The sequence below is a fragment of the Bombus pascuorum genome, chromosome 2 (genome assembly GCF_905332965.1).
Source record: "Bombus pascuorum chromosome 2, iyBomPasc1.1, whole genome shotgun sequence".
NCBI lineage: Eukaryota > Metazoa > Arthropoda > Insecta > Hymenoptera > Apidae > Bombus > Bombus pascuorum.
In genome coordinates this window covers 13,800,277-13,826,635 of record NC_083489.1, presented here as the reverse complement: position 1 = coordinate 13,826,635, position 26,359 = coordinate 13,800,277, and the positions used below count along the sequence as shown (strand labels likewise).

The following is a 26,359-nucleotide window of genomic DNA, read 5'->3' as shown; positions in this document are numbered from 1 at the left end:
GAAACTATTACGGACCAGCGTCGTTAACGGAGCTACACGAGAGTTTATTTGCTCTGTAGCATGTACAACCGGCGACGCAAGTCGCGTTCGCAACGCACTCTCGTTTCATTCGAGGAATTAATCTCGAACCTGTAAATCTACAATCCGTCCATCCAGACGTTTCAAGACTCGTTCTGTGTGGGTTGCAATAGTTACTTTGAAATAATGCTGGATGGAGTATTATTTATGTACTTTTTTCCATTGTGTAACGTTCTTTTTTATTTCTTATTGACCTTTTTCAACTTTTCTAAGAAAAGATCTGTTTCTAAAGATCATGTAAAAAATAGTACAGTATATCTTTTTTAAATTATTGCTATACTTTCTATTTTTTGATGGATATTGTTTATAAGGAACATTTTAACAATAAATAATGTGTCATGTTATATAATTTCTTTTGTAGATTTATGGAATAATCTTGATTGGAAAGAATGAAGAAAGAAAATAAAGATTCAAGAGAAGATGTATTTCTAGAACTGCTTTTAGTAAGATTAATGTAGGTAAGAGATTTTTAGTAATAGATAGTATTTTTATTAGTATTTATAATTATATGATTTCTCTCTTAGAAAGAGTAAAACTGCTGTAATGATTGAAATGGGTAGAAGAGGATAATGTAGATGTAAGAGAAGATCTATTTCTGTATAGACCTACTTTTACAGGAATTGCTTCCTGAATGTATGAATCAACCCCAATGACCTTTACTTTATTCACATACCGGTAAATCTACTGTAGTCATTCATAAATCTCGAACTTGACCTCACATGACGGCCGTTAGTGATAACGTGCAGCAAGTGCGTCGCTTTGATTAGACGAGCGTGCGTAACACGAGTGAACATGCTCTCATCGGTGATTAAGTGGCAACTTGATAACACGCGTTCCTTTCGATCGAATGCACGCGATCATATTTAAAGACGTGCAGCTTGTGTTTGCATAATTATGATCGTCTGACATGCATCACAATCTAAATACATACGTAGATAAATGTATTTCTTACTTTTCTTTTATTCCATTAATTATATCTATTTCTTCCTTTTTCCTATTTTTCTCCTTCCTTCTTTTCTAGATCTGTTTTATAACTAATTATGAAGTTAAATTATTACTAGAAAACTGATATGTATGTTAGAGAAAGTTGTTAATCTACTTAATGAGTAAAAATGTAATAAAAATAACATGTTAAATGAGATTATCATTTATATACAAATTGTTTAATAAGTCTTTTTCACAGGTAATTATCCGAACACATTGGCGATGTCTCTTTCTATCGATAAGTTCAAGGATATACTGTACATAAATTGATAACAGAGAATTAGGTAAACGAGGTGAAACCTGTTCAGAGAATCAGTGAAATGGAACACGAACACGTGGCCTAAAATAAATAGCTACGGTGTTTACGCCAAATCTCTAAATCCTTTGATGTTCCATCTGCTGTTTCTTCGTTCAAATTAAAAGCAAAGAAGATAAAATATATAAAAATACACAAAGTTTTTAATATCGATAAAAAAACTTAACGAAAGAAGGTATTAAAAGATGGTATAGTGTGAGAATAAGTAACGCTAAAAGTATCAGTCGTTCAGTTTCGATTCTACAATTACCTCGATCGGTATATTGTTCCATCGGGCGGAAACAGATTCGTGAGAAATCAAAGGCTTCTCTTGAAAGCTTCATTTTCTGAAAGCTCTCTATAAATACTTGCCGGTTTCGAGGAACAATTTCAGTTTACTACCGTAAGAATTTTAACAACCTTATTATTATTATTATTACCCACCCAAATACGTAATATTATCTTTATCTTAAGAAAATAATTCTATATAAAGAAAGATAAATGAAATATTATATAATACTATCAGGTGACTGTCTACGAGATAAGAGTATAAAAGGAAAACAAAACATCGAAGCTGTATTGAAATATTATCAAATGCTGAAATCGTATCCCATTGATCGTTCGGGATTAATCGTGTTTACTTCTCATTTTTACAGCCACTTAACTATTCAAGCATTTACGGATAATTTGGAAAATAAACAAATGGTCGATTAACAATTTATTTTTTACTCAGAATGGAACTCTACCTCTGTTTGCTGAAAAGAACGTATCACTAAGATCGATCTTCGTTTAAGGCATTCGCGATGTTGCCGAAGGTATTTTTGGATGTCACTGAACAGATCACTTTACTTGTCATTTGACTCACTGAACAGATCACTTTATCTATCATTGGAATTCTTAGAATTGTTCTATGATTGTTGTTAGATATTTTTGTTTCTTTTATTGGTAAGTTGATTTTATTTTTCAGTTTAAAATTTTCAATTCAATTTGAATTCAATTTGAAGAATTTGGAATTCTTGTGTTAAAATTTATTCAGTTTATTGGTTCCTTGGATTTTTACCTTTTTTATCTTCTTTTGTTTCGCTACTTGGTTGTTTTAAAACTGGTTTGAAACATTGTTTAGAATTTTATTTCTTTTACGAACCATTGTTGATTTAGCTTTTTATTTCTAGATGAAACTTCTTCAACTTTTCTCCCCAAGATGCACTCAATTCCTCATTTAAAATTTCTTCAATTTCTGGTCCATCCAGGGTTCTTCCACGCCTCTCTCGAGTCTTCCCATTTTCTTTCTGAAACTTGTTCTATTTTCTCTCCAGAACTCCTCCCAATTTTCTGTTTCCCAAAGCAAGTCGAACGTTCCTCTACAAACTTTCTTCTTTCAAACTTCCCAAATTTCCTTCAATCAATTTTTCCCATGTTGTATTTATTCGCAACTTTTTATTTCAAAATTAATATTTTCGAGTTTCTCTCTTTATACTTGTCAAACGAGTACTTTATTTTCCTTTACTCCAAAATTCTGTATTTTCCTGTTCTTCTTCTTCTTCCTACGTCATTCACAGCATACTCCTATTCTTTATATTTTTTTCTCTTCTCCAATTTTCTTTCAGTTCATTTGTCTCCTCTTCATTCCTAAACTATCGTAGCGTTTCTATTTTTTCTGTTCTTCTTACAAATCACTGTTTTACTCCTTCATTAAACAGTACAACTTTCAATTTTTTCTTCCGCTCCCTACTCTTTTCTCAAGTCACTATTCTTCTTTTATCTTCTTCCAAATTACAAATTCTATTCTTTAGTTAGTTTATTTTCTCTTGTCTTCTATATTCTTCCTCTTCCCTGTTATTTATCCTGCTATCTACCTTCCTCCATTCATCTCCTTACCAAGAATATGAAATCTTCATTTACTTGATCTGCTATTGTGAGCTCGACGTGAAGAGTTCCAAAATGAAATGAGGCGAGACTCGAAGAACGCGGCCGCGCGTTCTCGAAATACTCGAAAACGAGCGGTATCTCGCCGCGACGGCGGCCAGGTGGAGCGGAACTAAGCGGCGGCGTGTGCCTCTGATGGATCGCTAGCCGAGCGATAGCGTCAGCGGAGGAGCAAAAGCTTCGCGACGCCGCGGCTCGCTGGATTTTTCCTCCGGTTTATTTATAAACGCATTAATATTCTCGCTTTCGTGCAGCTCAATAGCATTTCCGCGTTTGTCTTCTACAGATGCCTGAAGAAAGTCTTAAGTCGTCTCTTCTTTTATCTCTTATATTATTTGACATCAATTGAAGCGTTGATCACTGGTGATTTCTTGGCTGTTGCATTGTCGCAAAGCATTATTTAGAACGTCTCTGTGGCGTAGTTTCTTTTACTTTGAGTTTGCTAGCATTTTTAAGTTTTGTATCAAAATTGTTCTTTCTCTAATCTTTTTATTAAACAAGAGAATTTTTTGATTTTCTTAGGAATAAGGTTCAGTGTTGTAGGGAATTATTTAAACTATTTAATATAGATTTGTCTTCATAGTTTTTTCTTACCTTTTAATATTTTTCTTCTAATCATCTTACTAGTTTCATAAGAAAATTCTTTGATTAGTTTTATGGATGAGGTTTAGTATTGTAAGGAATTATTTGGCGTACTAAATGTGGATTTGGAGTTGTGTTCCCTTTTCTGAGCTTATTTTTAGCAAGGCATACTTTTTTGTATTAAACATTTTATATTATAATATTTATTTACAGCATAAAGTATTTTTGGAAAGGTGGCGTTTGATATTTCATTTTTATCTGTTCAGAGTTCTGTTTTTAATACAAAAGTACATTTGAGTAGCTCAAGTGTGAAATTGGAATTTTCTTCTTGTGTTGACTTTAATCTTTTCTTTGGAGCAGAAATGTTTTTTTTAGGGATTCAATGGAAAACTTGAATCTTTATATCTATCTCCTCTTGGCAGATTTCCTGAAGTATTTTGGGTTAGCGCAAAGTTTAAATTTTCTTACAATATTGCTCCTAATTTTATTTTTTAAACAAAGATCTCCAAAAAAAATTCTTGGAAATATTTAATATAAAATTTGAAATTTCTTCCTCTTTACTTACTCCTTGAATAAAGAAATAGAAACTTTTTTAATATCTTCAGCATAAAGTACAAATTTTCTTCTCGTATTATCTTCTTCCTAGAACTATGTACGTCTTCTAATTTCCCTCTGTCAAGCTCATTCAGCTTTCCCTCCCACGCTTCGTCTACACACGTGCACCTCTGTTACATTCCTTAATTAGCTTCTAGCGTTACAAAGAAACTCAATCAATACCTTGTTACGTCGAGTTTCTTCTCACTTCCAATTATGATGTACTTCCATCGCCATTATAATATTATTCATTACGCGTATATTTCACACTATTCATATATATTAATCAGAATTAATTATTGTCATACTTCTTTCTCCGTTGCTTCAGAGAAATTCTTGGTTTGTACCTACAAAGTCAATCTTTCAATGTACATGATTCACAACAGTTACCAAACAAAGGAATTCCAACTCTACTTCAATCTCCACAACCACAAACACTAACTGAGAATCTTTTCCACCACACTTTGTCTCTTCAAACAACAATTCTTGAGAACTGACCCCATCTACCTTACTAAAAGTCCAATCAATTCAAGTATCAAGATATACATTTGTATATTTTTACAGAAATAGTCTTCCATTCAAAGATCAAAAGTATGGTCTCTTCAAACTCATCCAAGGTTCACCAAATATAAACATTACATTTCTGCAATCTTCCTCAAGGATTTTTACACTTGTTACGCTCAAATAACTATATACAATTCCACTTTATTTTCCCCTATTTAACTACTTTATTTTCTAAATTTGTTATATTACGTGACCAGATTTCTATTATTATTTGTAAGTTTCTTTGTTTCCCCTATTACTTACTCTCCAACAATCACACATAATTCCGCTTCATTGATTTCCTTCATTCATCCTCTTCTCTCTATCTTCAATCATTTTCGCTTACATAAGACAAATCTTGTTATTCTCTCGAAGTTCTTTTGTTCCCCTGTTACTCACTCTTCAATATCCGTACACAGTTCCAGCTCATCGATTTTCTTCAATCATCCTCTTCTCTTTATCTTCATCTTCTTCAACCACTTTGACTCGCAATTTCATTAATATCAGTCAGATTCTTGTTACTTGCTCTTCAATGATTCTACACAATTCTTTTCTATCAGCTTTTTCTTCAGCTCCTTTAACAACCACTTTGATACAATTTTATTATACTTCATGGTCGGATTCTTGTTACTCTTTATAACTTCTCTTGTTTTCTTATTACTTTTCAATGACCCTACACAATTTCTGTTCATTCACTTTCTTCAATTATTCTCTTCTCTTTCTCTTTTTCAAACCACTTTAGTTCACAGTCTTATCACATTTCATAACCAAATTCTTATTACTCTCCCTATGTTCTTAAGTTTTCTCCAGTTTTCTTTAATCACTTTAACGCAATTTTCATTATTAGTCAACTTCTTGTTACTTGCTTCAAGTTCCTTTATTTTTTCTATTGTTTTCTTTTTAATTCCTCGTCTTTACAGTCCTTTCTTCTGACTTTCTTCACAGCTGACCAAGGTCTGTACGTTTTCTTCGACGACCAAGCCGCTCTCTGCTTCTCTTCCTACTACTACTACTCCTTTTCTGCTCTTTTGAGAGCTGAAATGAGACCGAGAGAGAGAAAAAGAGAGAGAAGGAGAACAGGCAAGAGAGAGCTTAAAGTGCTACGGCACAAACGAGCTTTCAGAACGCGGAAAGCAACGCTTGAAATTCGCCCGTTTGCGTTCCCGTTTCGAGCATCCTTCAGTCGAAGCAGTAATTCGGTTGAGCGATTCTACTCGGTCTTTTCTTTCTCATGCTATTCTCTCTTCGTTTTATGTTACAATGATAACGAAACACGTTACACACGTTTAGAAGAGTCGGTTAGAATCCTCCAGCAAGGGGCTGGGAATGTTGGGAATAAAGGAATGTTGTCAAGTGATTCCGGAGATTAGCTATTATGAAGTGTTATGCACTGAATTCTCGTTCTTCTTTCTTCAATTTAGAAAAAACAGTTAAGTTACATTTTTCTTTTCTTTTATCTTCCTTTGATTCAGAAAAGAATACGTATTCTTGGGTTTATTGTTTATACCGTTTGAAGTATTACTTTATCTTACGAGTGCTTTTTCAGTTGTTATACCATGAGATAAATAATGTTCTTCTTTTCATTTTCTTCATTTCTGTTCGTATAGAGATTTTATATAAGAATTGAAGACTATTAGAAAGATAAATTATAATAAAAAATATTTTAATGATGCTATTTAGAAAATAGAAATTAGTAACTGGAAGAGTTTTATTATTAAAAAGATATATATTTCGAATAAGAATATTTTTTGTACTTTCTTCCTCTTCTTACTGTTGTTTACACGTATGACTATTAAAGGAACCCTGAGGACCATTTGACTTATAAGACATCCTACATCGAATATACGAAAGGGAACAGAATGATTGATTATTGTACCAGTCGAAACATAAAAAGTTTTCTCAACAAAATAAAGCATAAGTATACAGAGCCTAATTCATTCGTGGAATTGTTTATTTCTAGTCGCAAAAACAGGTCTTAAACGAGAGCTTAGCAGCGATTCAAATCACTTTTCTGAACCTCCCTCCAGTTCATGTTTATTTCCTGGACTGTCCTCCATTTGTTAATCACCGTTCAGTGAAATTTTACAACGAGCTTTGAATTTTAACCAACGACTAAATATGTTCTGACCTCGCTACATTGAAGTTTATTTAACGAATTTATCTTATACATAACCACCATTGAAATTGAAAAACTTTGAATTTCAATAAAAAATAATAAAATATTTTCTCCTTTCATCATACTATGTGTGCTCCTAATTTTGTTGTATTTTACATAAATATTAATTTTGTTATATTTTCACCTATAGCTTTGTCCCAGTTATTTATTGTCTCATCTAATAACAAATAATCCTCCATAATTGATGAATATTTATGTATATATACCTCGTATTTCCAGTAACAAATGACGAACGATGTACAAAAGTTTATCGAAGAAGAAGAATCGAAGAAACTCCACGCGAGAAAATTTGAAAATCGTGTTTACCATGAAAGTTCTCGAAGACGGTCGAGAAGTGACAGAAGCTCTTCCACTCGTGAGTTTAATGACGTGAAACTTTAAATATTAGCTCGTGGTACATAAATATTTCTAGCTGCATAACTTGTTCTATTTCCAGTCTGTAATTTTTAAAATTTATGATACATTTGAAATCTTAACATCTACTGAAGAAAAAAAGAAGTGGAAGAAAAGGAAAGAAAAATGGAAATTCAGCTATGTTGAAGATCTCTTTCTCTTTTTGTGAGAACATTTATTTGAAATTTTTACCTCCATTCTCTCTCTTTCTTTCTTTTCTCATTAATTCCTCCACAATTGTTGTTTATATAACAAAAGCTATTGATTTACCAATTATACTCTCGGCATTCAGACGTCACATTTTTAATTAATCACAATAATTTTTCTAGATTTATCATTATATCTGATGTACCAATTTTAAAATAAATAACTTTTTGAATAATTAAATACGTATTTCCATAAAATGTAACATTTACAAACTCCACCCATTTACTGCGTATTAATCCAACAATTTACACACACATGAAAAGAGACAACAATTTTATTATTAGTATTCCACCATAGATGTCTGAAACAATAACAGTTAAATAATAAAGTCATAGCAGATATCGTTTCATCTAAAATTTAAATTAGTTTCTGTCAAAACTAAAAACAAAGTGCAGTAGTACAAATATAATTTTTTATATAAAATATTCAAATGATCTCCTGCCAATAGATTGAAATAATATGTCAGTACAGTCATATGGATTTAATAAGAATGTAGAGAAACATGTGGTTCCATTTTACTGGCACGATTCTTCAGAAATAATAATTTTCTGTGTAGTTGATTTAAAATGCGCGCCACTCGGTATTCAAAATATTTTCAGACGATAATTTACACGCGAATGCTGGGATCGATGTATCGTGCGAGAGATTCATTGCCATGAGAGAAATATTTTTAAAACGGCTTATTACCGGTAGGCTCCTGTAAACCAACGCTGTATAAGTTAAAATTAACACCTTGACAACGTGTATGACGCACATAGTGCGTCTGTTGTACTAACGATATGATATACATACCAGTTGTCGAAGTTCAAACAGTTCTCGCATATTGCCTCGAAACAGTATAAAGTATCGAAAAAATTACAGAATTTAACCAGATATTTATCTAAAATATTACTTATGAACTATGTTCCAAGATAAACAATTGTACTTTTTATAATTATCAGATATATATAATTTTGTCCATTATGAAGTGTGATCTTTTATTTTCAAGAGAAGAAATTGTGTTCCAATGTATACGATTGTAGTTTTTTAGTGTATCAATCTGTGGATTTTTATAATATCTTATCCTCTTGGCTTATTTAATTAAATAATAAATACCCACAATTTTATCTATTATGAGGTAAGAATTTGTATTATCATGAAGAATGAGAATTGTTTGAAACCTGAGCCTCTTTGCACAATTAAACTCATATTATTAGTCAAACTTTGCTAATAATAAATTGCTAATCACTTGTGTTAATAAATTCTTTAATACATATTACACTAATACATATCATGTTTCATAATGAAACAAGAAAAATTTCTAGAAATAAATTTTACCAATTATAAGCTATATATTTATCTATTTGACTTCAGATTGCAAAATTGTGGGAAATAGCTACATAACCTATAATTTATAACTAGACAATTCTAAACTAATAACAGTAGTCAAGTAAAGATTGAATAAATACTTTCTGCACAGATAATACAGGAAATTATTGGTTTCAAACGATTCTTTGTTTTATGTAATTTTCTCTTGCTCGAATAAAACGTTTGACTGTTTTCCATAAAGAGATCGATAGAAGTTGAGCGTTACAGTTCATTGACCAACACAGATAGAGATGGAGATAGAGATAGAGATAGAAATAGCGATAAAAATAGGGATAGAGATAGAGATAGATGGATAGATAGATAGATAGGGAGAGAAAGAGGGGGGAGGAAGGGAGGAAGAGAGAGAATCTAATTTCACTATTCTGTCTCGAAATCAAACCTCTTCTTGTTTCCCCCTTGACTGTATACTTAAGCAACTTTACCTTGATCTTCAAGTAATTTTCAATGGTCTTTGATTATAACTTGTCGGACATGTCCCGGTAACACTTTTTCAAAAACAATGCGAGAAAAGTTTGTATAATGTCGCAATCTTCTTTATCTGCGAATCTTTTCAACAGGTCCGAAGAAAACAACACAGAAGATGACAAAATTGATCTGTTGATCCTCAAATATATGATATTGTTCTTAAACATAGAAGCGAACGTCGCAAGTTTGAATTGTTCAACATTGAGTCAATTGTTCAAATATGCTACTCACTGTTTAAGATACTACTTCCAAAGTTTTACTTTAGGTCATTTTGAAACGCGTTTTTATTATTATATATTATGAAATATAACGGATCCTAGCCTCTAATTTCAGTTCCAGTAAGTCTCCATTCCCAAATTTTACTGTAATAAAATCTCAAGAAAAATCTGGAAAAATTTAATAAAAATACCATCTTATTCGAAGAGAATAAAGAGTTTAGGAATGCTTCGTTATTTACAATGATGACTACTTATACCGAGAACAAGAGGTTGTTAAAATAATCTATATAGTGAGGAAAAGAAAAATCAGACGATTGCGAATTGCACACTCGCCTGTATTCAAGAAAGATATGCTATTTTGTTTCAAAATATATAAACTTTCGTAGTAATTCTTCGCTTGAAAATACGAAGGTTACAAAACTTTAAAGTATTCCCCTCCCCCCTTATTTCATGATAGTAAAAAAATTTTGTTGAAAATTTAGTTGATATTTTCGTAACTCCTTTATAGTAAAAAATTTAACAAAATAAATAATTGGAATGTTAACATGATTCTCAAGTTCAACTCAAGTACATGTTTTATTATTTTTATTCTAAAAATAGAAAAAGAAACTAAAAATAAAACAACGTATATGAATTATACCCAAATTAAAGTCACTATATAAGTTTAATCAAATAAAAATCAGCAATTCTCTTACTCACGAAGTCAACACAATTTATTACAATATTATTATCATTTAAAATAACATAAACTAATGTAAAATTCTCTAGCAGCTATTTAAATTTATTTATAATTATCTGATCATACTAACATCATGACGTCAACATCATTGGCTGACGTCAGTGTCATCAGCAAAAACATACATAAACAACCCAAACTTAAAAGAGTTCTAAATACAATAATTATTAAACAATCAAACAACATATAAAAATCATACGTAACAGAAACAGCAGATGACGACGATGCAATAGAGGCTATCGCGTATAATTTTCCAGTCTAATGATATTGTGCGAGATTCTTGCAGCGGTCCACATTAAGCTAACGTAAAGTTATACGAAACAGAACCAACGTTTATTATAATACACCGGTAATACCTATCATAGTCATAATGAACGAGCCAGTGTGGATAGAGCATTACACCAGGGATTTTATCGTCACACGATCTCCCGAAGCCGGCGCCCATGATCTCGACCGAGAGAAGTGGAAGGTGCATTCTGCTCCCTTGGCAGCGATGCAACTTTGTCCCCTCCGCTTCTCTACTCCTCTCTTTGACCGAACGACAACGATGGTTTTAACAAGCCTCGAGAGTCTGCCGTTCAACATCGAGAAATTTCAGAAACCTGATATAATAATTTGGTCGAATGATTTTGAAAGTAAATTGCAAAAATTAAATATTAGATTACTGAGGTAATTTTGTAATCCTGGAATACTTTTTGAGAAAGCTTTGAAGGAATTGTGTACAATAATTGAATTATTATGAATTTGGACAATCCTACAGATTGTTATTAGTTTTTGGTTTTAAATTATTATTAATTTAGATGGTAATTATATAGAAATCTGCAATTTTCGAAAATTGCAATTTTGTAGAAAAGGATTCTGTTGCATAATGAAAGTGAATTACTAAGAATCTTATGAAAATTTGTAAGTTTTTATAGTTGATGTTATTGTATTAAAGATTTGCTTCTGGAATTTGTAAGATTAAAAAAGGAACTCTGTAAGATTCAAGTACCGAAATTAAAAGTTCGTTAACTCTATTTAATTTACATTTAATTTTAATTTAAAAGAATGCGATTTTATTACGGCGGGACATTGAATCCTAAAGTAACCAATAATTTCTCAAATTAAAAACTTTCTACAAGAAATTCTAAAGTATCTATCATCTGAAGAAAATTACGAGTATTAAAGATCAGAAATATTCAAAAGTTTATGAACCAGTAATGAGATGTTTAGTTGATCTTGAAAGATAAACCTTGCAAAAAAAGTCCTACAAACACAGAAGATAGAGTAGAAATCCAGGAAGTCTTACAAACATAAAGATCTATCGCTATGTTAAGAACATTACAACAGCATTTTAAAATTTCCTAGTCATACAAGCACTTACACATAATCTACATGCATCTTTGATATTTTAATTATACTCCACATTTCAAACTCTAATCTTCTAAAAAAATTCTTTAAGAACTATTCAACTTTTTTATCTTTTTACAGGATGCAAGATTTGCAACTTTTTCAAGGCATTATAAAGACCAATTCGCATCAAAACATCAAGAAATAAACCAACATCTTTTATCCATCTAAATTACCCTGAAGACTCGCCAGAAAAAGCTTAAATGACTATAGTGATTGCATGAGGAAGAGGTTCAAGTTGATTCTAGCTGTGACGAGTAGAAGAAACGTGGAATGAGGCGAAAAGAGGAACAGGAAGGCTTCAATCGAGCTGGAACAGACAGAACAAAAAGGAGAGTGAAAGAAAAGAACGGGGAGAAAGAAAAGTCAGGGAGCAAAAGTGTACGTGTGCATGAAAGAACTCGAGAGGGATGGCTCGGTTATTTATAGGATTACAATAACGTGACTTGATAAAATGCCAGGCGACACAGTCTTGCGCCGCGGGAATAATTGTGGGTGTACGCACGTGCACCACGTAACATTATGGCTTGATGACTATGCACACCCTACAGAACAAGAATTCTACTACGTTCTGTGTAAAAATTTTTAGAGACAGTTAGTTTAAGTTTAAGCAATTCTGAAAATTGCAGAGTATTTAAATTTTTTAATTTTTTAGGTGTCTAGACTTTTTAATTTTGGTTGCAGGATTTAATAAAATTTTTGAACAGATTTCAGAATCTTTAGTTTTTTAATTTTAACATTAATAAAAATTTGGGAAAGATTCTAAGAATTTTAACTATATAATTTTTTGTTTAAGATTAATAAATTTTGTCGCAAAGATTTTAGGAATTTTAATCTTGTAATTTTGGAATTAATGAAGTCTTGAATTTATTGAATTGCGTGATTTAAGAATAAAAGTATAAATTTGTAGAATATATTTAAAATTAGGAATATGGAACTCATACAAATTGTAACTACACCTTTGTACTAAGAATTTTCTAGTAGCTTATGTTCAATTACTTTAATATCATTTTTTATATCAGTACTTGAAATTTGATGACATTACAGATATTTAAGTTAGTTCATCATAGTCACATAAAGAATATAAATAATTTGACACGCATCACTTACCTTTTTACTAGATTTGAAGACGTTGCACTTAAACGTGTTACTGCTTCCATCACGGGCAATGTAACTAAAAATTTTCAAGTCGTGGCTATCATGAGAGACGTAGAATATCCTGCAACAAATATAAACAATTACTTTAAATCAGAACACTAAAAAATCTGCAGATCTACAAACAAGTATTTCCAAATGGAATATATAAAAAATGATTATAGAAAGATACTACACAGTATAAACCGGTTAATATAATTTTATAATTATAAAACGTTTGTACATAATTAGATTAAGGATTGATCGGAAGTTGCGGTAATTGGTTAACTATAGCAAACTTGTCTTGTACACAGAGTACGCAGGATGTTCCCATGAGAGAAGCGAACGATTTAGCTTACCTATATATGGGATGGTGCATCAGGTATATTTTATTCTCGTCCATCCACTGTTGTTGCTTCTTCTGTGAAAACAAAGGACAAATAACGTCTCATTAATCCCATGATTTGTAGGTTAGTCTCGGACAAGAGAATTGACGCTTAGAATAGTATGTCTCGAATGTAATATGACACTTGATTGAGAAAGAAAAGTTAGGTTAAAAAAGTATACGTGACGCTCGTAATAGACGGAGAGAAGTAAAATGTTTCTGTTTTAAATTTGGATCATCACATTGATGAAATATGTACACATGAAAACATTGTTTTTTTTTTTTCACGTGATGTTTCATTTTAGAGCAGATGTACTCCCGCTGAATGATAATGGACAACAAAATGTAAATATAGTCAAGAGGTATACATATATTACAGACCAATGCAACAAGCCAAAAAGCATGGCATAATAAATCAGACCCTGCTGTTTTGAGTAATTCATATATTAACGTTAAAATATTACGATGCAATCTTCTGTTTTTAGCGGTAATTTTTATTACTTTATTGAATATCTCGATACATATTGTATTTCGTTTATCTGTTTCAGATACAAGATGAGATTTCATTTAACTGACAAATTCTGCGAAAAAATGTTTGACACTTATTTTTTGATATTTGGTATTCGAAGCTTGTAATTTGATATTCTAAGCTCAGTACTCAGCATTTGATACTTAATTTCTACAACTTAATATCTACAATTTATTTAATTATTTAACGCTTGGTATTCATTAACCAGAACTTAATATCGTTTAGAACAGTGTATTTAACTCACAATATTTTACATTCCTTTCTTAGTATTCATATTTAATAATATTCACTATTACGTTCTCAACACGTATTCAGACTTTATCTGCTATCCTCGCAAAGTACAATGCATATTACTAAAACCTTATTATGCCTTCCCCAAGAAAGTAACCTCAAATCTGTGCTAGACGATCATCCATTAGAGCAGAGGTCCTCAACCTAGTGTATAAGTTGGTACATACCCTGGGGGTATCCGGGAAAGATTTTGAGGTACATCACAGCCGTCATTAATTGCTTATTACAATATTCATGATTTTATAAGATTTGTGAAATATTTATCTCATTTTAACGCGTACACTTATGTCAACATTTAATACGTAGTTCCACACTATAACTATTATAATTTTATCTATCTACGCAAGGGATACACCATTTTTTAAGGCACATGCGAACCCTAAATAACCCGAAATGATTGAAAATCGCTGCATTCCAGAGTGGACAAATTTGAAGATAACACAAGAAGAATACAGAAGAATAAGGAAAAAAATAAGAAGCGGAAAGGAAAGAATAAAAAACAGAACTAATAATGCAGTTATGATTGACACGCAATAGCGAGCAACCAATCAGATAATGAGCACGAGTACAGGGGCAATTACCTTCTTTTTTCGAAGAGTGACTTTTAGTCCATCCACCGATACCTCCAGCGTCACTTTCTTCTTTTTGATCCCTTTGGCCTTGAACTCGTACTGAGGACAAAATAAGGCTGAAATAAACGAACCAACTCTGGCCCGCGGGAGCGTCCTCGCGGTTAATTAGAGATTATGCGAACTCACGCGGATTCTTCGCATCGCCGCCACGATCTCCACTCGGCTGGTCGGTCGAGGAACCTCCATAGAGCCGATGAACTACAGACAAACGTATGAAAGAGAAGGAATTAGTGACAGACTGGATTTCTTATTACTCGTTGCTTTCCATACCACCGGCTGGCAGATATTGACTTACCTCCACCAGTTCTGCCATATTGATTCAAATAATGAATGTATCTGATCAAAAGGTGGTTTTTAGAAAAATGACATTTGATATTTAACAACCATTATCGATTTCATATACGTCCAAAATATTATACGAAAACAAAGTTATTCAATTATTCGAACAATAATTAGTTCGAATAATTAAGATCTTAATATAAATTGAATTGAATATATGTAATTGTTCTTTCTTATGGAGTGTAAAAAATTGTAAACTGAACTATTCTATACCTACTATAAAGATTTAAAGAACAATTTTATCTTAATTCTGAAATATGACGATAGTAATTATAAATGTTTAATTCTATTTTAATCGGAAATTTCTATTCCGATTGAAACAGAATAAAAAGCGGATTATTAGACATAGTAGTGAACATCTGACTTCTACCACTGTTTTGAGAACGCCAAAACAGCTCGACTTGTCGGGGGTTACCGGCTAAAGATCAAAGACAGATAACCGGAAATAGGTTCGCTAAATGCAGCGACGCGCTTCGTCTTGGCTAGTGATTTATCGGAATAAATCGTGAAACGTTCTGTTATAACTTGGTTATTGATGTACGATGGAACACCAAAAGATTAATAAAAATTAATAGATCAAAAAGAAGAAAATAAATATTTTCTTTGATTTTTCATCGACTCTAACAAGATCAAAGAACAGATTCCTCCGTTATGAAATAAGTAAACTAAACAGTTCTGGAGGTTTCAAAATGAAAATGAAACAGGAGAGTTATTTGAATTACATAACAAATACACCATAGAACCACTTCACGTAGTATTGGGAATAAAAACTGTCCTGAAAATCTTAATATTTGCACATACAGAAAAATAATGTCTTTTTCCATATTAAACGACACATATAATAATTCCTCAAGATAAACATAATTCTCAATTTTTTAACTTTTCAATCCCGTATATTTTAAAAATATAATTGTGTTTTTATAGGGTATTTAAAAGTCGGTACAAGGTCAATACAATGTCTCAAATTCAATACCATGTCTCAGTATAACTTGTTCTTTCTGATATCCTATAATTTTTCTGTCTTTTATAATTTCTGAAATTTTTATACCTTTTTAAACTGTATACCCTATATAAAATGCATAAATCGTACACGAGGACGCGCTGAACGCGACCAAGCGGCCGTATTTAGAATTTCCCCATTGAAACGATGACCTGGCCACGTGTTCTTAATGCACACGTGGTCATCCCCACGCACGCCACAAGGGACGATCGAATTTCTCGAATTCGCGATTGATCGCGAGCGCAACGCGGTGAATCGGCCATTCTTCGCAGTATTTTAAATATTTTAACAGCTGCGCTGCGCCGGCAAGCAATTCTTCGTAAGTGGTGTTTCTATTCTGTAGGTGACAAGGATAGTATAGATCTACGTATAGGAAGTATTATGAGAAATCCAAATGCGACTGTAAGAAATGAATTAGGGACTATGAAAACTTGTGAAGCAGAAATAATTAAATTAAGGAAGAATTTAATTGAAAAAGAATTTAATTAATAGAAATTAATAATAATAAAAGTTTGTAAGTTGATTAATAGATTTTAAATTATTATTGTTATTCGATAGAGATTATTCTTTTGATCATTTGGAATTCAATAGAACATAAATATATACATACAGCGAATAGAGAGTAATCTAGAAGTTCAGTATCCTTTAATATAAAAAACATTTAATATAAGAAAACATGATTGATCTGCATACCCTAAGCTTTATGCATAAATAATAAAAATTAATAATTTGAATCGAACATTATATACTGTTAAAAAATTCAGAAAGAGAATATTCAGAGAAGAGGGTAGAAAATGCATTCCATATTAAAGTGAAAAACACATAGGGGTGGAGATAAGGTATAATGTATCTATGATCGAACCGTGACCAAGTTTCCCGGATATTCGTACCGCATGAAAGAAACGCAACGCGAACGTCTTTGCCAAGAGGATCAACCATGTCTAAAATTATTGTGACTTTACTAGGGCGAAAAATTTCTCCGGAAAAGTAGGACGCACTCAGTGAAATGTATTTTGATTTTCCTCTTCTGAATCCTTGTTAACAATACACTAAACTATAGTCACAGTGAAGTATATTATAATACCAAGAAAAAAATAAAATATGTAGTAAAGTAAAAAAGTTCGTATAAAAATTAAATTATAATAAAGAAATGTTGCATATATAATAATTATAGTAAAAGCAATTTTTGACTGAGATTTTTTCAAAGAATTGATTTATTGAATTATTAGCTTTGTTGAATGCACTGTGCAAGATTGAATTTAAATGCTTAGAGATCCGAAGACTGCTTTGAAGGATATTATATTTCTCATCGTTCAAAATTCGAGGTAAATCGTATACATATATCCAGAAAAACCTGGACTTAGGAAAACGAAGATTAATCGCTAGGAAGTAAACTCTAGTAAATCCAACGAGAAGACAGCGTTAGTAAAATCGGGCTCGTTCGACCTACATTGAAACCGTACGAGAAAAAGAAAAAAGATGTATTAAAGGGGACAATGAAAAATTTAATAAGACAAAAAGAAAATAAACGTAAAAGATCTCAGTTCAAAAATGAATTTTTATAAAATACATCATTGTTTGGTGAAATACAGTTACAGAAACAAAATGTGAAAAAGAATCAAGGAAATTGAATTGTAAAAAAGTATTCAGGAAATACAACCATCAGTTAGAATAAAAAAAAATTTAGAAAAAAAACAATACACTAAAAAATTGATAGATTCTAAAAAAGATAACATTCAAAATATTGTGAAGCCACTTATCAGTTTCAAATGAAAGAACGCATCTTGAGAGAGAAGAAAAGAAAATAAACAATAAAAAAATATTTGCATGAGTTCAAAAATTAAAAAAAAAACAAACGGAAAGGAGCAATAAAAAGAACTTATATTCCAGTTCTGCATCAGTGAAAATAAATATTAAAACCAAGAATCCTAATTCAGATGCAATCCCACGAAAATGGAGAAAGAAAAATTATTTCCTTATCCGTTATAATATGATACCATGCAATTGCATTGCAGTACATTTGCTTATAAAAAGAGAAACTAGAATTGCTTTCTCACCTTAATTTGCAATAAATACAATACGATAAATAATACAATAAATAAAAGTATTATAATAACACATACAATACAGACTATGAATTTTTATGCATTTATAAAAAAGTAGAATAGCAAAATTGCACAAAATGTTCATAATATGAAAAAATATATAAATCCTTTCCGTAATATGTATTTGGTAGATAAATTTCCTATGGACATTCTACCGTCTTAACTACATTCTCGAAAATGCGAATTTGCATAAGGGAAATAAGACTTAAAAGTGTAATGTACATGAAAACATATGCATACATGTGACTTGCAAGTCACATGACATTTAGCAGAGGGTTAGTGGACCTGCTCTAGGGGACCACATCGGCGCTGGAACACAGCGCGGAAAGCCAAACGTCACTGAAAGAAAACGGCTGAAGAACGACGCGAATAGCTTCGGTGCGACGTTCCCTCGCAAAGTGACCGCTTTACGGTGCCGCTTTACGAGCTTACGAGCTTACGAACGCCAAAGCTTTAACCTTTCTGAGAAACGAACGCGCAGCACTCGAATAAACACGTGCACAATGACGTCACAGTCCTGTTTCTCCCTGCTGTACCGCAACCAAAAATATTCGCTTTGTCGCGTTATTGTCGCGATTGTTGCAATCAGTAGGTAGTCATCGATTAAACACCTAAGTTTCTTCACTTTTTTTTTACAGTTGCCGATAATTTATAGAGGTTATAGATTGTTTCATAACCGTGTACTGTTCGAAGAAGTGAATAAATATTGATTTTTAGTTCTATCACCTGTCGCTAAGACTATTATTAATTGTACATAATGATTTTTTTATATGAATTATTAATACAGTAGTTACCTGCATTTGATCAATGTCATTTTTCGTGCTGCGAGCGGGAGTAGTCACGTGACTGGTGAGGGATACATTGAAATGAAGCGCAGGCGTATTGGGAGCGATTTGTGTGTTAAGAGAATGTAGTAGTATATAATCTACATATACTATGTTTATAAACCCAAATGGGCCTTGATATATATTGATTAATAAAATAGGTATTTTTTTCTATGATTGGATTAATTATTTTAAAATTGAATAAATATGTTTTAGAATGATATTTATATAAAGACACTATACTTATAAGCCAAAATATAATATATATAGAGTCTCTATTATACTATGCGTATCTCAATTTTTATTTCAGCAATATAAAACTTTTAAAAGAAAAATTTATTAACAAATTTGTAATGGTTGCGCACCCTATTCTTGAGATGCAACTATTAATGGAAGAAACAGTAACAATGTTTTAAAAAATAAGAAAAGAATTCAATATTAATTTACATTTCACGAATATTGAAAATCCAGACATGTAATATTCTTATTTAGATTATTTTTTAATTGTTTCAACTATTCTATGAAAATTATGATACTGGTGGTTGTTTCAGCGACTTGGTTTTTGGAAATCACCCCGTATATTCTCAACAAACAGATTAACCGCTTCCGTAACGGCGTAACGGAATGATACACTTTTCAGTTTCTTGGAAACACTTGCGGTTTTATGCGGCCATTCGAACGGCCCGAATTGTGCAGTAAATTACAGCGTCACTCGTCAAGTATTTCGGGAAAGCGGGACCAACGTGAATGGCTTCATGGTACAATTGGAAAGCACCAGAGAACGGAACTTCAGTCACTCACATGATATAGCTACATTACTATAAACTGCAAGCCCAAAAACTAAATTATATATTACAAAAAAATTGTATTAGATTGTCCTAAAAGTGTCTTTCTTTAACAGACACGTCTTTTACAACAACGCATCTTTATACAAACATGAAACCTAATCTGTCCAACGTTGTAATCTTTATCTTGGTAGAACAAAATGGATCATACGTAATTCGATAAAATAATATAAAACGCAAACTGTTGTGCATCCATTATTTCCTTATAAAACGAAAGAAACTTTTCGGACGACCTAATAGTATCTAACAAAATTTATGAATCCTTAATTTATTTAATTTTGATATACTATAAAATACGTGAATTATTGTACCAAATGCTACAATAAAATTTCCACAATATTAAAAATAAGAAATATTGCGATCAATATTTAAAAAAATTTTATCCTGACAACCAAACTTTATTAATCTAAAATCAAAATTTATGAATCTATACTTTATTCAATTTTCATATGAAATACATACATTATTCTTCCAAATGTACTATGACAAAATTTACTCAATATTATATATAAACGAATATTACCAGTATTAACAAAAATATCCTGATAACAAAAATCATCACAATTAATAGTTCCAACCGAAATAAAAAACCAAAATATTCGCGCTCTGTTTGATAAAGAAACAAATAGAAGACCATAAAATTTTACCGTTTTGTATATTCTACGATCGCGGGACATAATCCAAATATCCGTTAGACAGCTGTTGTTTCCATTCTCATTTCAGCACTTTTCTTCGCCGATCATGTTTCGAAGGTTTAACGTTTGCCTCCCGCGAAATAATTGTCCCCTTCCGATGTTATAGTTGTAACAACCGCTAGTATTCAGAAGACAACACGGCCTCCCTCCAGAAATTACGCCTTATTGACACGATAAAATTGGTTACTGTTACTACCTTTGCTACGATTTTCTCGGAACTCACTTAAAATGGAAAGATCGTTGGCGCGTGACTGGACCACGCTGTGTTCTCATTGAACACTCGAGCTTTTACGATGTGAATAATGGAGGTACAAATTGAAATACACCCTTAATTATATCCGTAATTTAAAATCGTAGTTACAGGTATTGTGAGTAATTGAACAGTTTCAATCTTAGAAGTGGTAAATTGAGAAAGGAAAGTTTTACACTATGAGATATTCGATACAAAGGATGTCTAAAATTGTGAAAGCCGATACGAATGTCCTTTAAGGTTATGTGACGTGATACAGTAGCCTTCCCGATATAGCGAGGTCTTAAATTAAAACATCCACTAACAATAATAATGAATATAGTGAATTCCAGGGTTGCATATAATGATTTGTGGTTTTCAATAAAGATTAAACTAAGCTTTGGTATGCTACATGAGGTTATGATTTTTATCTTATCGAGTTTCTAGGAGTTCTACATTCGAAGGGTTTAAAATGTAAACTTCGTCTGCTGATCGATTTTAAGACCTCGACATATATAGTATCTACAGGGAAGGTTATGTCAAGAATTCTTATTTGATAGGATATGATAAACGTGATCTATAATCTATACGAACGAATAACTCAGGTGGCGCTAACCTAAGATTCTACGACCAGAAAGAAACCTTTCTAGAGTCAAATAACGTAAGACAGATAAGTAACTACAAAATGATGAAACTCAACTGGTAGTATCACGATATTACGTATTCCCGAATCAGAAAACTCAAAATCGAGGGATATAATTGTCTTCACAAAATCTTATAGTAGTAAATTTAAGTTCTATCATCCTAATATTTCTTAAATCAAGATTTAGATCTGATCCAAACTACATAATCCTAGAATTTTCCAACCTAAAGTTCCACGATACTGAATTGTTCTAACACAAATTCTACAACTTCATATTCTTCGAATTCCTGTGATCTCAGAATTGCTCTCCTGGATATCAAATCTTTCGAACATTCACAAATTTCAATAATTCAAGAGTGGTGAAAATTATACTATTTTACTTTTTAAAATCCATAAACCTCGATACATTATCATAATTCTTAACGAAATTTATAATGAAACGTTATACACGTAATATACCAGTTTCTTTAGAGTCACGTGGGGACCTGGAATTTGCCTGGGGATGCGAATACGAGTGGGAGAAGCTCAACGGCTCGCAAGTTCTCGTTTGGGCGGTGGGCAGCCGCTGGCTGTGAAAATCGGAAAGCGTTTAATGTTTGATTACCTTGGCGTGGAAGACAATTCCACGGTGGAACGCCTCCTCACTATGCAGTGGTATCCTCGTGTCGTACTCGTCATTATGCACGAGATTGTATTGCTTCTTAGAGGGCATGCTTGGCCCAGCTTCATTCGATTATGCTCGTCCAGTCTCGCTGAAACATTACATCAAATATTATCGTTTGACATCATCGTTCCTTCACTCATAAAATTTTTATTGAAAAAAATAAAGATCCTGTTAACCGTGTCATGATCATTTTCGCCTTTTCCTTCTTATTTTAGCACACTCTTTATCTTCCTACGTTTAGAGACTAAGATTAAGTCGAGAAACATTGTTCTCTCACGTACATATTTTTCACGACTTAAAACCTGCTGTCCAAACGATTATAAAAAAAAATAATTTGGAGACGCTGTTGCTTACGACCTACTGCTGTTGGATTCTTTTTCGGCGATTATGTTTTCCATTTTAGACATGTTAAATAGGTAACTTTTAATTAAATGAAACTTTATGAAACGCATTTTATGAAAAATATAGATTTGGAAGGCTCTTTAGTAATCTTCTAGAACCGGAATTTAGTTTCCAAGAAAAAGAAGCGGTAATCAATTACAATCTATTAATTGTTAACTTGAAATGTGGTAATTACAAATAGATTATTTAGTTTCAATATAATGGTATACTAATAAAATAATATAATAATTTGGTGATATGCAATGAATTACCACGTTTCGTTGTAAGTCTTGTGGATTAATTGTACTATAATCTTTGAAATTCTTCTAATCTGTCGTAACTGCCCTACCAAAAAATTTTCCAAAGAACTTCCTGATTTTTAGAAAAACAAACTTTAGTATAAGTTTGAAATAAAAGGGAAGGTGAGCAGAAGAACTATATTACGTCATATCATGTGTATTTATATGAAAATCTGTATACATGAGATACCAGACATTTATCATAGCCTACGGAAGCAGGAAAGTTTGCGACCACCGAGTCACAGATTTTCAGCCTGCTGACTAACGGACAGGAAACTGACTAAGCTTGGATAGGAAATCGATGTCGGAAGATTTGTACGTAGCCACCATCCTATTAATCTCTCTGATATTCGATTTAAAGGTAAAAATTCATGGATGAGATAGGTTTTCGACTATATTTCGAATAGATTAGTTCGACTGACGACAAGAATAATCTAACCTAGAATAAAAAATGTGGGTCAACCTTCGACTCTCAACTGGTTATGACTAGGATCATTCCACATTTCAACGTCAAATGTTTACTTTGAAGTGATAATATGGAGAGTATTGTACAGTATCCGGACTGCAAAATATTCGGCCAAAATGACACTTTTTAGAGGTTTTCGAGATCGTTGAAACCGAAAATAAGAGTCGTCCTTCACAGAAATAAGGTGTAATAAGGTGTAATATTGCGTATACATTTGACTCGTGAGTATTGAATTAGGTTCGAGTTATTTTTTATTTTCCGGCCGCGATCGTTAAACCGTGATCATACAAAGAACAGTAAGTTGTTGTTTTGCCGCTCTGTATGATCACGGTCTTACGCGGATTTCTACAGCGAAGATTTTTGTCGTCCATATGTTCATAAGGCCGAATTTCTAACACAGTTCATTTCCGTAAAAAATGACGCCCATCTTCGACTTTAGTAGCCTAAAATACCGCCGAAAAGACATACTATACTTTAACCGGACACTATACTTTATTCTTTTTATTTCCCAATATAACTGCTATAGCTTTTATAATCCTGTGATTTCTAATAATTTAAGTTTTATAATCTACATACATTTGCAATAAAAGTGCAATAGCAAATTGAAATGTGAAATACCAGCATGAGTCATAATTAACCCAACCTTCACGACATGAGAATTCAAACAAGAGTAAGATTAGAAAATAAAAATTCAAATACTACAGCCAGGTTACTAAATTAAAAGAACAAAATAAATAGTTGTACATAAGTAACTAAACTCTTTCTATTTTCCATTCTTAAATCTAAACCTGCCAACATCGCGCCAGGTGCTCCACCATAATAATCTAGCCGCAATAAATCACCTTGATAAATTCACCTTGAGTATATCAGATTGCTCACCACTGTAAGCCTTCACCGTACTTTTATTCTTTCCACGTTATCGAGCCTTGATTACTTTCTGAAAATAGTACATATAATCTCTATTTAAGGCCTGGGATTTCAAAAAGAAAGAAAGATCGAACCTGTACATCCACGTGCTGCAACTGGTACCGCGTTCAAGGTCAGTCGTGAGCATAGCTGACGCACGGCTGACGTTTTCTGATCGAGCTGTGTACCAGGTCGAACAAAAAGGCTCGTCGAAGCCTCAAGATAGCATCGAGGCCGAGAATAAGCGCCGATTTCCTGTGCCCGCGTTCAATGCACGAATCCCACCGATTCGTCCTCTCTCATTCATGGTGGAGAAGTACCAGGTGGTCGGTCCTTTATCGTAAAAGCTAACCCTCGAATTTTTTTTAATCTGTATGCACGTGTTTTGGTATTGTTAGGTTGATGGGAAATAAATTCCTAACTTAGATCGAATGGAACGGATATAGGTTAAGTATGTTACTGTGATGCTAATTTTTTATCATTTGTTACTTAACTTAGAAAAGCTTTCAAGTGTAAAAGATTAATATTTATGTCGTCATTGATTGATTAAAAAATTGATTTACGTTCCTTGTATTTGTATTATTATGAGGAGAATTCTGCATTATTTATGTATAATGAGAGTGTATAACCCTCGTATGTTTTGGTATTATTAGATTGGTGTAAAATAAATACCTAACCTAGATCGATTGGAATGGATTATAGGTTAACTATGTTACTGTAATGAGAACTTTTTATTATTTATTATTTAATTTTCAATGATACTGTTAGAGAGCCTTTCGAGCGTAAAAGATTAATTTTTGTAATGATGTTATCTCAAAATCAAAAGTTACTTTATTAAAAAAAAATATCGTTGAGCAATAAATTGCCTCTCCTATCTCGTCTCTCTCAACTTCTAACAATAAGATCATTCTTGAAACGCAACAAAACTTGTCAAGATTAATCTCAGTCTTCATTGAAAAACCCTTTCAAGGGGAGAAAAATGGTGCGTATTTAAGAACACGATTTTCTTTTGTTAAATTTAAGTCGCCTAGAAGTAAAAGATTGTTAACCTCTAAGGAAACTATGCACGTAGCATGTAAGGCATGAAAATCATCCTCTACTGAAAAAACGAAAATTTTTTAATTTATAAAATTAAAAATTGGGTCTAAAAGATTCTGAAATTCAAATACCAAAATATTGTCGGGTAGCTAAGTGTTACATTATTTATATATTAACAATAGAAAAGAAGTAGAAGCCCTTAACAATAATCCTTATACAGTGGTTCATAAAAGTATCTGAATATTTACCATGAAAAACTTTTATGTATAGATGTGTGTGTGTGTGTGTGTGTGTGTGTGTGTGTGTGTGTGTGTGTGTGTGTGTGTGTGTGTGTGTGTGTGTGTGTGTGTGTGTGTGTGTGTGTGTGTGTGTAGAACACATCGAAAACGCCAATAAATCCAATTTCAGTAGTTTACACTCGAACCCTCCGTATATTCTCCCTTAATAAACCTTTAATAAATGTAAACCGCACACTTGTATTCCGAACAACCCCAACCTTTTAACAACGCAGCGCAGCTTAAGCAAAAAGGATACACAGAGTTCATGAAAATTACAGTATGTTGGAGGGTTGCGAGAAATTCTAAGATCCTCTTGCGTGAGATTCGAGAAATAAAACCTCGAGGGGCGAAACAACTTTACTTTACAGAGTAAATGAGATAGAAAAAGAAAGGAACAGGGAGAAGAGCGAAAAAGGCAGAGAAGTCTTCTATATCAATCGTACTTGGCAAGATTTTATCGTGACGGTGATTCCATTAGTCCCTTACGAAAACAGAATTACTTTCGACTTCAACTCTTCTGCACGAATTACATTCGCTGGCACGTGCAGTGTGTTGCATTTAACTTACGGCTGAAGATAACGAAAATATTATATAAAATAATATACTAAAATCAGACACGAATTAGTGGAGAGTTACATTCCTTGTATTTCTCGTTATTCAAGAAAAACACATTTCATATTACAAATATAACGAGTGAATTATCTTAAGAAAAATTAAGGAAG

General features: G+C 32.4%; 1 protein-coding gene and 1 long non-coding RNA gene across 8 annotated transcripts in view; one reads left to right on the top strand and one right to left on the bottom strand.

The window, feature by feature from the left end:
- LOC132916619 (carboxyl-terminal PDZ ligand of neuronal nitric oxide synthase protein) overlaps positions 1-26,359 on the bottom strand; it is a 39,107-nt gene that overhangs the window by 6,942 nt on the left and 5,806 nt on the right. For 2 of the 4 annotated variants that reach the window (XM_060976755.1, XM_060976760.1), the window contains exon 1: positions 2,104-3,650. Coding sequence is in view for 1 of the 4 variants with exons in the window: in XM_060976754.1 (XP_060832737.1) it covers positions 13,065-13,173; positions 13,448-13,509; positions 14,875-14,964; positions 15,052-15,123; positions 22,210-22,317 (441 nt within the window). In the remaining 3 variants the exon portion in view is untranslated. Of the gene's footprint in view, positions 1-1,628; positions 3,651-13,064; positions 13,174-13,447; positions 13,510-14,874; positions 14,965-15,051; positions 15,124-22,209; positions 22,358-26,359 lie in introns of those variants that run through there. The other 2 variants (XM_060976754.1, XM_060976757.1) reach the window with 2 other exon arrangements.
- Positions 118-12,679, top strand: LOC132916628 (uncharacterized). 4 transcript variants are annotated; one of them, XR_009660144.1, is made up of 3 exons: positions 118-190; positions 440-536; positions 12,036-12,674. It is a non-coding gene; the product is annotated as an uncharacterized LOC132916628 (long non-coding RNA). The 4 variants fall into 4 exon arrangements; XR_009660145.1 differs by lacking the exon at positions 12,036-12,674 and adding an exon at positions 603-1,018; XR_009660142.1 differs by having other exon boundaries at positions 167-244; positions 12,036-12,679.